This window comes from Vicia villosa, linkage group LG2 (assembly GCF_029867415.1).
Source record: "Vicia villosa cultivar HV-30 ecotype Madison, WI linkage group LG2, Vvil1.0, whole genome shotgun sequence".
Taxonomy (NCBI): Eukaryota; Viridiplantae; Streptophyta; class Magnoliopsida; order Fabales; family Fabaceae; genus Vicia; species Vicia villosa.
Window position 1 is genome coordinate 157483026 of NC_081181.1, and position 13293 is coordinate 157496318.

Genomic DNA, 13293 nt, shown 5'->3' on the forward strand with positions numbered 1-13293 from the left:
ATAAATAAAATTAATTTAAACAAAAGATAAGACGCACCGGAGAAAGGAAGAAGAATGATTCGGCGGTTATTGTGTGTGCAGAGTCACAGTGCGTCGTTCTCTTCCACTTCCACCACCACCAACAAGAAGAAGCCTGTTGTTCTTTTGGGAGCACCTCAGGTCTCTACTATAGTCCTTGACGCACTTCTCACCGCTTCTGCTTCTCCACATTCTTCCTTCGAGGTATTTTTCTTCTTTCACACTCACTCACTCGATAAATCATAAGTGCTGATTTTGGTAATCTATGTTTGTTTAGGTTGCGGCTATTGTGACTCAGCCAGCTGCTAGAAGGGACAGAGGGAAGAAGCTTACGCTCTCTCCCTTGGCCAACTATGCTCTTGACAGAGGCTTCTCTCAGAATCTTATTTTCACTCCTCAACGCGCCGGAGATGTAACTAACTAACTAACTAACTATTCTTTCTAACCTTAATCAAAGAGAATTCAATTACTCACTCTCTTCAATTCATTGCAGGATACTTTCTTGTCCGATTTAAAGGCTTTGCAGCCACAGCTATGCATTACGGCAGCTTATGGAAATATATTACCTACCAAGTTTCTAGATATCCCTCCCTTCGGTTAGTCATTCATTTATTCTTCTTCTTAGTACTATAAGTATAGTATCTGATGTCCATGGACAACTACCAATTGATCTGGTTTAACGGGGTTCTTACTACTATAAGTATAACATATGAATCTAATGCCCAAATTTACTTCATATTATCTCAGGAACTGTCAACATTCATCCTAGCCTTTTGCCAATGTACCGTGGTGCTGCTCCTGTTCAAAGAGCATTGCAGGTCCACCTTTTTCCTTCATGTCATATCAATTCTAATTTCTCAATGCTTTTATTGCTTATGTTTCACTACTTAATTTCTGGTTTATATATTCATTTGTATACTAGGATGGTGTTAATGAAACTGGAGTTTCGTTAGCATTCACTGTTCGTGCACTCGATGCTGGGCCTATCATTGCTACTGAAACAGTTCAAGTTGATCATCATACGAAGGTATCATTTTCTCCTGTTTGCTACAAAATAAAAGGCTGGGGTACATGGCCTTTTGTTGGTTTTGGCACTACTTTTGCTATTATCAGCGTCTTTCTTAATGAATTTTTGCTTACCATAAAATATAATCTATAATCTTGGAACTGGAGTGTTTCAAATGGTGGTTTCGAATTTCAATGAATACTTATGAGCAATGCTGCATATTATATTGACAGTTGTGCTCCTTTGATTGTATTAATAATATCTTAGATTCATGATCAGAATATTTAGCAAATTTTATGTACTACTACTACTACTACCTTTCCATCATATACATTATCTCTCCCTTCAGAGGATATCTTTGCTTTACTTTTTGGCTTTTGAGGAAGTTTTTGCTTTTATTCCCTCCTACTAACAAATCTTTAGGTGCATACATATATATGCAGGCACCTGATTTACTCGAACTCCTGTTTCATAAAGGTATGATTCTTCTTTCCATGAATATTAATTTATTTTTTGTATTCCTAGTGTTATACTAGGGTTTTTTTATTCAGAGCCAGACCTTTTGATAGAAAGTCATTGTTAAGAATCAGTTCATATCTTTATTTGACAAACAGGGTCTGAACTTCTGATTCGGGAACTTCCATCTATATTTGATGGATCGGCAAGGGTGAAGGCACAGCCCCAAGATGATTCAAAGGCTACATTGGCACCAAAGGTACTGATAGTTTTGATTATGTTACTCAGAAGGGAAGAAGAAATTATTTTCCTATTGATATTATTATTAGTTTGGCATATATCGGGTTCTCTATTGCTTTTGCCCTATGCTGCTTGCTGGACTTGTTAAAGTTGATATTTCGTTTTTACTTTTTACGAATCTTTTCTATTTATAAAAACCACATTGATGGATAAAAAATGCAACAAGGTTATTTCATCTCTTTACATGACAATAATATAAGTTCCCTTCAGATAATGATTCATAAATCACATTTGGCTTACTTTTAGCCTCCATATTCCTAACAAAACTTCTACGCAAAGTAGACAATTCATTTTAGCGATGAATTAGAGTTTTCAAACCAAGAACCCTAACAAATTTTATCGTAATCCATGCTAGGAAGTGGCGACACCTTGTGTTCCTACTTCCTATAAAGAAAAAAGCCTCATTGTTCCATAAATAAGCGCTCTACTGTTTGTTTCTGAACACACCTCCTAATAAGATACATATTAGATGCAAGAGTTGTAACTTGTAAGAGCTCTCCGACTCTGCAAAATGCATAATGAAAGACTTGAACTTGTTGCTCGTTTTGGATAAATTTTTTATTTTTTGCTGATAAGACTTGAACTTGTTAGAGTTTAAAAAACAGGACATATGAAAATAAACCCTACTTCCTATAAAGAAAAAAGCCTCATTGTTCCATAAATAAGCGCTCTACTGTTTGTTTCTGAACACACCTCCTAATAAGATACATATTAGATGCAAGAGTTGTAACTTGTAAGAGCTCTCCGACTCTGCAAAATGCATAATGAAAGACTTGAACTTGTTGCTCGTTTTGGATAAATTTTTTATTTTTTGCTGATAAGACTTGAACTTGTTAGAGTTTAAAAAACAGGACATATGAAAATAAACCCTACTTCCTATAAAGAAAAAAGCCTCATTGTTCCATAAATAAGCGCTCTACTGTTTGTTTCTGAACACACCTCCTAATAAGATACATATTAGATGCAAGAGTTGTAACTTGTAAGAGCTCTCCGACTCTGCAAAATGCATAATGAAAGACTTGAACTTGTTGCTCGTTTTGGATAAATTTTTTATTTTTTGCTGATAAGACTTGAACTTGTTAGAGTTTATAAAACAGGACATATGAAAATAAACCCTACTTCCTATAAAGAAAAAAGCCTCATTGTTCCATAAATAAGCGCTCTACTGTTTGTTTCTGAACACACCTCCTAATAAGATACATATTAGATGCAAGAGTTGTAACTTGTAAGAGCTCTCCGACTCTGCAAAATGCATAATGAAAGACTTGAACTTGTTGCTCGTTTTGGATAAATTTTTTATTTTTTGCTGATAAGACTTGAACTTGTTAGAGTTTAAAAAACAGGACATATGAAAATAAACCCTAAGAACAGATTCCAAGTTCTCCTATCTAGTTTTGAGATTGTGAGAAGGTCAAATTGGTGAGAAATTGTGATATTCCTTTAAGTTCTTTCCATTTTATATCCGGTTATCCACAAAAAGAAAAAGCGAAAAACAACTCCACTATATACAGTTGATAAACTATGTTCCTTAATCCTTTCAAGGAATGATCTTATTTTGGTTTTGCTACTTTGTGCAGATAGGTCCAGACGAATCGTGGCTATTATTTGATCAAGAAGCATCAGTTCTCCATAATAAGGTATACTTAATGATTTCATTTGAACTTTTCAGTTGTGACAACAATTTTAGGTTCGTGCATTTTCAGGGTGGCCAGGATCTAGAGCGCAGATTCTAGTAGTTGACAAAAATGGCGAGAAGAAAACTTTGGAGATTAAAGTCATAACCACACGAGTTTGTACCCATGAAAGTGTGCAGTTCAATGAAGCAGATGATATTGCATTTGTCAACGATGCATTGGTGTTTCAATGTGGAAGGGGCACCACACTTGAGGTATGTGTAGTTTTGAGAATCAATCATGAAGTTCCACTTATTAATACATAGCTAAGTCATTGTTGCACCACCTAAACAAGTGCTTTCTGGTAGAGTTTACAGGATTTAGTTGTAATCTGTATACCAAGCCAATTTCTAAAGTCAACATATGTTATGTTAGGAAACCCAAAGAGGACAACTCCCAAAATTGATCTTCTAAACTTCCATTTTCTTTTTAATTTTTGGTTCTGTCTCAGTGAGCAGCACTTGCTTATTCCTCCTATACAGATTAGATTCTTCAGTGTCAGTAAATCTACAAACAATTTGAGTAATGACTCTTCTGTATAATTTTGCATGCTGCCAAAACTGAATGGAAATACTTGTTCTATCCGTTCTTTTTGGTTTCACCATTTTAGATGGGACCAAAATGTATCACTTTGCCTACCTTTTGTCCTATTTTATTCACTTTTGATATTCACGAAATATAAATACAGCTCATGTTTTGTTCTTATTATCTAACATGTCCATCCGATGCTACCTTCAAGTGCACTGATCTTGTCAGCCTGTGATTTTCTTATCTTTACACCAAACAATTTTTAGGAAAAAGATTATAGATCAGTTTTTTTTGTTTTTTTAGATTTGGCTCAAAACTATTTAAATTCGAAATGAAGCGAGTAAAAAAACATTTCCTTCCAAGTTAGAGGTGGAAATGAGACAAATGGTTTGTTTCTTGTTAATTACAATTTTTTTTTTTTCCAAAGGTACTCTTTAGATAGTAAACTAGAAATTGTCCATTTGCTTTTTAACATCATTGTTCAGTAGTAAACAGTAATTCAAGGCCAAAACTGTAGTACTTGTTTGAGCAGTAGCATATTGAAATCAATGCAACAATGTATTCTCACAATGATGTTGATGATTAAGTTAACCAATGTCTTTAACTGAAAATCACTGTTTAGTTTAGTTTAGTTTATGCATGAGCTTTGTAAATAAGTGTATATTCCTTTCTCGTTCTTTTCTCCAATTGCTCTATGGAATTCTGTATATTACATCTTGAAATTGAACTAATATTAAATACAAATGGTGTTGGATCTCCCCGGATCAGAATTATGTACCTGCATACTTTTAACCTGGGGTGGAGCCAGTCCACTTTGAGTGGTTCAAATGAACCCCGTGAACTTAAAATAACGCGCCTGCATTTTAATATAAATTGCATTTTAAATTCTCTTCTTTTTTTTGCACCCTTAGCTCAACATGTCTTGAGTTCGTTTATTTTTGCAACCTTGAACCAGGTTTCTTGTTCCGACATTGCTTCTAAGTGTATTTTGATACTTGAATGCAGAATCTCTCTAAATCTGTAATTATATGAATATTTTCTGTATTATACAAAGCAGGTCAATGAAAATGTTTTCTGTTTGATATGCGTTTACGAGGAATAACCATTGAGGAAGCACTGAGTTTAATATGAAAAAGAGCACTTGCTGAATTTTATGATGTTGTAACTCAGGTATTGGAACTTCAGCTTCCTGGAAAAAAGGTGGTTAATGCAGCTGCTTTCTGGAATGGCCTGCGAGGACAGAAGCTGAAGAAAACATGAGCAATGGTTTATCGAGAACAGAAAGCCGTATTTTAAATTATCATCTTTCATCCGGCTGTTTGGGCAATCGATTCTTTCTTTTTTATTTTGATTTGATTCAAGATTTTCAATTTCTTCAATCATTTTACATGATTTGTGGATAACTATCATATTCGTATTTTTATTTTAACTCATACTATTATAACCTGGAAAAAATTAGATGCATTGAAAGTCAAGTTTTGGACTTTTGGTGCATCAGAAAGTCATTATATCTCTTGACCAAAAAAAGGAGAAGTATGTTTACTGCACCACTCAAAGCAAACACATCCTTACTATCTGTTTCTTTAAATAAAAATGATATTTGTATCCACTTCTTATTCATATGAATATCCACTGGACAAGTATATTTTGATGTATATGCGAGTATTAGCGGATATCTCATCTTTATTTATATATATATATATATATATATATATATATATATATATATATATATATATATATATATATATATATATATATATATATATATATATATATATATATATATATATATATATAATATAAATGTAAAGAAGTCATGATGGCAACCCTAGCCACATGTCTTCCTTACAATAATTTAAACCACATGTCATCATGAGAATAAAATCTTTAATTATACAAACCTAATAATAATAATAATAATAATAATAATAATAATAATAATAATAATAATAATAATAATAATAATTTATTAAAAATGTTGTTTGGAGTAATAATTTTACTATAAACAAAGTAATAATAATATTAATAATAAATTATGATATAATATTCATCTAATAATAAATAATAAAATAATTATAATTATAATAATAAAAATAAAAATAATATCATATAATATTCAGCTACTATGATTAAATTTTTTATTATTTATAAAAGTTATAATTACTTATCTATTTTGCAATAGTAGAAAATATAAAAAAATCTGAATATAATTTTAATATATATTAATTAAGAAGAAATAAATAAATATTAAACAAAATAAATATTTATGTATATAAATAAATATTTTTTATAAACAATTTATAATCAAGAAAAAATAAAATAAATAATAATAATAATAATAATAATAAATTATCCATTTTTATTTCTATATGATGCAATGTCAACAAATATATTATATATAGATATATAATCATCAAATATGTTATATTGACACTATATTAATTATTAATAATTACGAATAATAATAATAATAGCAATAATAACAAGAATAAAAATAAAAAATAATATAATTATATCTCTATATATTAAATAATATTATATTTTATACAATTTATTATGTAACCAAAAAATTGTCAAATTATTATTTTTAATTAGTTTTTAAAATTTAAATCTCAATTTACATAATAAAAGCATTTTAATACCATTATAACTTCTATTATTATTGAACATTATAATTTTTTAAATTATTTTTTTGAAGAAATTAGTAATAATATAAAATTCATATAGCACTTTAAAAAAAAACTATAATAATAATAATAATAATAATAATAAATATGTTATAAAATTATATTTTTATACAATTCAATATTTTAAATATTGTAACTCATATTATCATTAAATATTATAAATTTTAAAATACTTTTCTATTTTATAAATTAATAGTAATAATAATAAAATGTTCAACTACCACTTTAAAAAAATAATGATAATAATAAATTATACATCTAATAATAATATTAATAATTAAAAAAAATTGTACAAATTCTATATTTTGTACAATTATATATTCACCTTCCAATTTTTTTTATATATTATACAATTCTATATTTCTTTCAAATGTAACTCAAATAAATTTTACTTAAAAAAAATTCTCAAATAAATTTGCTGTTAGTTTTTATAATCCAATTAAATAATATATTTTACATAAATAATTTACACATCCTTATAATAAAGACAACTTATTAAAATAAAAAATACATAACCTGAGAAAATAATATTATTTTGATATTTTAACTTTATTTTTAATTTAAATATTACTCTAATTCTAATAATAACATATTTTGGTGTAAATGATTATTATAAATCTATATTTATCTCTTTTCTATTCCATAACTGATAACCACCTACCACTATTTAATATTTTTTGTTCTTTTATCTCTTTAATTCATCATTAAAATTGTCGTAACATTTTTATTTTTGTTTAATATTTTATTTATGTTTTTCGGTTACCATTTTTTCATTGATGGATAGAATAATAGAGTTTTAAATTATAATAAATCATAATAATTATATTAATAATAGTATATGAAAACAGTTATAAAATATTATGTCATTTTGTATTCGTACACATATTTATAACCACCCTTATACACCTATCTTATTTATTTACTCATTGTTTTTTCTACCCATTTCACATATTTGTTATTTTCTAAGATTTTTCACAATGTCTGTTGTTAATAACAACTTCATCAGTAAGAATTTTTTTTTCTAATAACTATTTGCATATTTGTTTATCTTCTTATTAGATTTCATATTGAACTATTCACCTTATATGTTTTTGCAGGCTTAGCGAAGATAAGATATTGTCAGCAGTAATAATAACAATTATTGATAATAACTTCAATCAATAAGAGATTTTTTTTCTAATAATTATTTGCATATTGTTTGAGATTTCATACTAAATTATTCACCTTATTGTTTGAGATTTCATACTGAATTATTCACCTTATATGTTTTTGCAGGCTTAGCGAAGATAAAATATTGTCAGCAATAATGTTAACAATTACTGATAACAACTTCAATCAATAAGAGATTTTTTTTCTAATAATTATTTGCATATTTGTTTGAGATTTGATACTGAATTATTCACCTTATATGTTTTTGCAGGCTTACCGAAGATAAGATATTGTGAGCATAAATAATAACAATTATATTTGCTTTAAAACAAGCACATGCAAGAGATTGTGACAAAATTTAGATTATGAAACACTGCTGTGTTTGAAACATTTACATAAAACTTTTTGGGATCTTAGGATTAGTAGTATACACCGACAAATTGACAAACCAGTGACATATTCTACAAAATATAATCTAATAGAACTCAGTATCACATCTTATTCAGAAATATTTCTCAAAAACCGTTTTGACCTCCGTGATTTAAATTTTTATTTATAATTTATCTTTTTTGCTTTTAGCTGTTTTCTTTTATTTTTATCATTATTTTTATTATCTCTTTTGTTAACATAGTGTGATAGGACTTTCCACTATTGTAATTTTTTAAATTAAGATTGAATTTTTAATAAAAATATAATATATAATTTGTTTATAAGATTTGATTGATTTTATAATTGATTTAAATTTAATTAATATTGCTATAATAAATTCATAGTATTGAAGTTGTTTATATTATATTAATTTAAAAAATTTTAATTTATTTTTTAAGTTGATTGTTATGAAGAGAATTATATTAGTACTTATCTATTTTGTTTATATTATGGACCAAATATATATTGTGTGAGATTTGGATGTCTGCGCAGTGAAACATAGGTGATATAAGAAAAAAGATATTTTTCAAAATGTCCAATATTACTATGATAAATTTATGACAATAAACATATTTAAATGATATTATAATATACTATATTTAAGATTTTTATTAATTTTTTCAATTGATTGCCTCGAACATGATTATAATAAAGACCATATATTAAAATACAAAATACGTAACTCTAGAAAATAATAATATTTCTATATTTTAATTTTATTTTTAAAAAATAATTACATTTCTTATTTAGAATCATAAACACTACATAAACCAATTAAATAATTTAATTTATATAACTAATTTATATAAATAATTTATATATCCTTAATAAACTCAACATATGAAAATACAACATACATAATTCTAGAAAAAATATTAATATTCTTATATTTTAACTTTATTTCTAATTTTAATATTACTCTAATTCTAATAGTAATAATATATTTTGGTGTAAATTATTATAAATACATAACAATTCCTTTTCTATTTCGTAACCACCTATCACTTTTTATTTTTTAAGTTTTTTCCATCTCTTTAACTTTCCATTAAATGTGCCATAAAAATACAATTTTAATACAATATTTTTGTTTATCAGTTACAACTATTTATTAATTGATAGAATAATCAACTTTTAGAAAATGATAAATTTGTCATTAATTATTATTATAAATATATAGTCATTTCTTTTCTATTCCATAACCACCTACCACCTTTTATTTTTCAATTTTTCCAATTGTTTTAACTCTTCAGTAAATGTGTCATAAAAAAAAAAGTTTGGAGAATGGGAGCGCGCGGGAAACGAGGACGAGGGAGGCCAAAATTGGCGCCATCGTCGCCGATTCTGCAACCACCACCGGTGACGGATACGGTGGAGGAGGATCCTGTTCAGGAAAAAAAAAAGTTTGGAGAATGGGAGCGCGCGGGAAACGTGGACGAGGGAGGCCAAAATTGGCGCCATCGTCGCCGATTCTGCAACCACCACCGGTGACGGATACAGTGGAGGAGGATCCTGTTCAGGAGAAGAACGAAGCGGATACCTTAGGGAAAAGCGTGCAACAACCTAAGGAAAAGCAAGATCTACAGGATGTGGAGAAGGTGAAGATTGACGAAGGGAAGGAGCATAATCAGACAGGCGACTCGGAGAGAAAGCTATGGGTGGATGTTCTTTCGGAGAATCGGAATCCCTCCAAAGGCTTATCGATTCAGTATGTGGCACCGAATGTGATTGATGGCGAAATCGAAGTTGCGATCGAGGAAGATGATGTTGCTTCTGAGATCCATTTCTGGGCAAACTCATTGATTCTTTATGCGTTTGGGGAAGATCTCAGTATGAACATGGTGAAGAATTACATGGTGAAAACGTGGAATTTCGTGAAACTGCCGGATCTGTACTATAACGATGAAGGTTATTTCATTCTCAAGTTCCATTCTCATGATGATATGGATGCGGTTCTGATGAAGGGACCATATACTTTGAGAAATGTTCCGCTGCTACTTCAAGAATGGAGACCAGACTTCAATTTGAAAAGAGATATGCTGAGGACACTACCTATTTGGGTGAAACTGCCTCAGCTTCCACTGTATCTATGGGGAGCAAAAAGTCTTAGCAAGATTGGAAGCGCTATAGGTATTCCTCTGGTCACAGATGAATGCACAGCTAGCAAGCTTCGGGTTTCCTACGCTAGGATTCTAGTTGAGGTGGATGTCACAAAGGATTTTGTGAAGGAGATTGCTATCAGAGACTGTGAAGGTCGAAAGATCAAACAGATGGTGGAGTACGAATGGCGACCCAAATTCTGTGATAAATGCAAGAAGATTGGGCATCATTGCAAGGAACAAGTTAGGAAAGTGGAAAGAAAATGGCAGCCTAAACTTGTGATCCCAAGTACTGCTCCTGAGGAGCATACCAAGTCCACACCAAATACTGAGGAGCAAACCAAGTCCACACCAAATGCTCAGATTGTCAATAAGGCAATGGAAACCTCTAGTGAGACTAACCATGAGAAGGACAAGGATGAGACTCCATGGACCCTGGTGAAATCCACACGAGAAAAAGGTAAGAGCATCTCCCCTGTTTTGCATGATGTAATAAACTGTCTAAATGGATTTGATGCACTAGGAATTGTGAGGGATTCACTAGTGTCTAGTGAAGGAGATCCATGTTAGCTTCCTGGAATGTTAGGGGGCTGAATAAGTCAGGTAAATTGCGTGAGATTAGCTCCCGTCTCCGGTTTATGCACCCTGACATTATGGTTTATATTGAAACAAGAGTCAAAGAATCCAAAGCTAAGAGTATCAGAGATAAACTGAGTTTTCATAACATGTACATAGACAACTATACTAATCATGCTAATGGTAGGCTGTGGATCTCTTGGGATGTGAATAAGTATGATATTAAGAAGATTCTTAGCACTGATCAAGCAGTGCATTGTGGTGTTCATGATCAACAGGGGAAGTTTCAATTTTATCTGACTGCAGTTTATGCTCATAACACTTTGGCACAAAGGAAAACTCTATGGCATACTATTATCAATCTCCATACTACTGTTCAGGGGCCTTGGTGCATTATTGGGGATTTCAATAATGTATTAGGAGCACAAGACAGAATTGGTGGAAGGATGGTGAAAGAAGCTGAGTATAGGGATATGCTAGAGATGATGACCATGACTGATTTAAATGAGATGGATAGCAGTGGAGATTTCTTTACTTGGAATAATAGACAGAGTGATGGAACCATCTACTCTAGAATAGATAGAGTTCTGGGCAACTTGGAGTGGTTTCAGTACAGCAATGCCTACAAGCTTCAGTGCTTACCTCCTAGTGTGTCAGATCATGCACTTCTGTATCTTAATCATAAGAATTTCAAGCCTAAGACAAGAAGATTTAAATTTCAGAATTGTCTCACTGAGATGGAAGGATTCAAGGAGACTGTGGAAAAGAGTTGGAATGAGCCTATTACAGGTAATGCCATGTATATCCTGTGGAATAAGCTACAGAGACTTAAACCTGTTCTTGCTAATTTCAGTAAATCTCTCTCCCAGCTTAAAGTAAAGCTGGAGGCTACCAGGGGCGAATTGGAAGAGGCTCAATTAAGTTTGCAAAATGATAGGTGGAATCCTGTTCAGATTAACAAAGTCAGGGATCTTACTGATACACTGAATCAACTGAACACTCTAGATGAGAGTCTTCTCCAACAAAGGGCTAAAATTGATTGGCTAAAGAAGGGTGACTGTAATTCTGCCTACTACCATGCCACCATTAAGGCTAAGAGTTAGCACAGAAGCATGGATATGCTGCAGCTTGAGGATGGTACTTATATCACTGAGCAAAAGGATATTCAGCAAGAAGTCATGAGGTATTACACTAGCATCATGGGGAGCAAAGCCAGATCTCTCAAACATGTGGACATAGAGGCTATTAGAAGAGGTAAGCTTGTCACTATGCAACAAGGATTAGACCTTGTGAAGCAGGTTACTGAAGATGAGGTTAAAGAAGCTGTCAATGGCATTGGTGACTTGAAAAGCCCTGGTATTGATGGCTATGGTGCCAAATTCTTCAAGTCTTGCTGGTCCATTATAAGATTAGAGGTCCTAAATGCTGTCCAGGAATTCTTTCTCAAAGGCAAGTTGTATAAAGATTTTAATAGCACTGTGGTGACCCTCATACCTAAGCATGCTAAAGCTGCCACTATTAGGGATTACAGACCTATAGCAGGTTGTACCACATTTTACAAGATCATCTCCAAGGTTCTAACTAATAGGTTAAGTAAGATCCTCACTGAGATTATTCACCCTAGCCAAGCTGCTTTCATACCAGGGCAGCAAATCCATAATCATATTCTGCTTGCTACTGAGTTATTGAAGGGCTACTCAAGGAAGGAAGGAACTCCTAAATGCATGCTGCAATTGGATATTCAGAAAGCCTATGACATGGTGGATTGGAAGTCCCTTGAGTGTATACTTTATGAACTTGGCTTTCCTAAGATTTTCATTGATTGGATCTTGCTTGGTTCTTCCACAGTCAGCTATAGATTCAATATAAATGGTGAATATTCTGATCTCCTGGAAGCTAAAAGAGGTGTGAGGCAAGGGGACCCCATCTCCCCCTTGCTGTTTGTTATCATCATGGAATACTTGCAGAGAATTATGGCTAAGATGAAGAGTGATCCTGATTTCCATTTTCATAGCAAGTGTGAGAAACTTGGCATAACACACTTGGCATTTGCTGATGATGTTCTACTTTTTAGTAGAGGTGACTATAATTCTGTGAACTGTATGCTGAAGGCCTTTAAAACTTTCTCTGATTCTACAGGTCTAAATGTAAACCCTCAGAAGTGTCAATTGTTTTGTGGTAGCATGGATATGGAGGTCATTGAAAGAATCAAGCTGCAGACCCAATTTGGAGTTGGTAACCTACCTGTCAGGTATCTAGGTGTTCCATTATCCAGTAAAAAGTTGCACTTAATTCACTATATGCCTCTTATTGACAAGATTACTAATAGAATCTAGCACTGGTCTCACAAGCTACTGAGCATTGCTGGTAGA

The 13293-nt window shown here is 31.5% G+C and overlaps 1 protein-coding gene across 1 annotated transcript; it reads left to right on the forward strand.

Moving 5' to 3' along the window:
• On the forward strand, positions 1 to 5590 carry LOC131652675 (uncharacterized). Its single transcript, XM_058922613.1, has 10 exons — positions 1 to 222; positions 296 to 430; positions 512 to 614; positions 766 to 836; positions 941 to 1045; positions 1468 to 1501; positions 1639 to 1739; positions 3358 to 3417; positions 3468 to 3668; positions 5152 to 5590. The coding sequence occupies exons 1-10, from the start codon at positions 55 to 57 to the stop codon at positions 5239 to 5241; spliced, it is 1068 nt and encodes a 355-aa protein (XP_058778596.1). The 5' UTR covers positions 1 to 54; the 3' UTR covers positions 5242 to 5590.
• Positions 5591 to 13293: the final 7703 nt, after the last annotated feature.

Excerpts from the sequence above, each read along its gene's own strand:
- LOC131652675 (XM_058922613.1), top strand. The coding sequence starts at position 55 with ATGATTCGGCGGTTATTGTGTGTGCAGAGTCACAGTGCGTCGTTCTCT. Across the intron at positions 223-295 it reads CTCCACATTCTTCCTTCGAG|GTTGCGGCTATTGTGACTCA; the intron begins GTATTTTTCTTC and ends ATGTTTGTTTAG. Across the intron at positions 3,418-3,467 it reads CATCAGTTCTCCATAATAAG|GTTCGTGCATTTTCAGGGTG; the intron begins GTATACTTAATG and ends CAACAATTTTAG.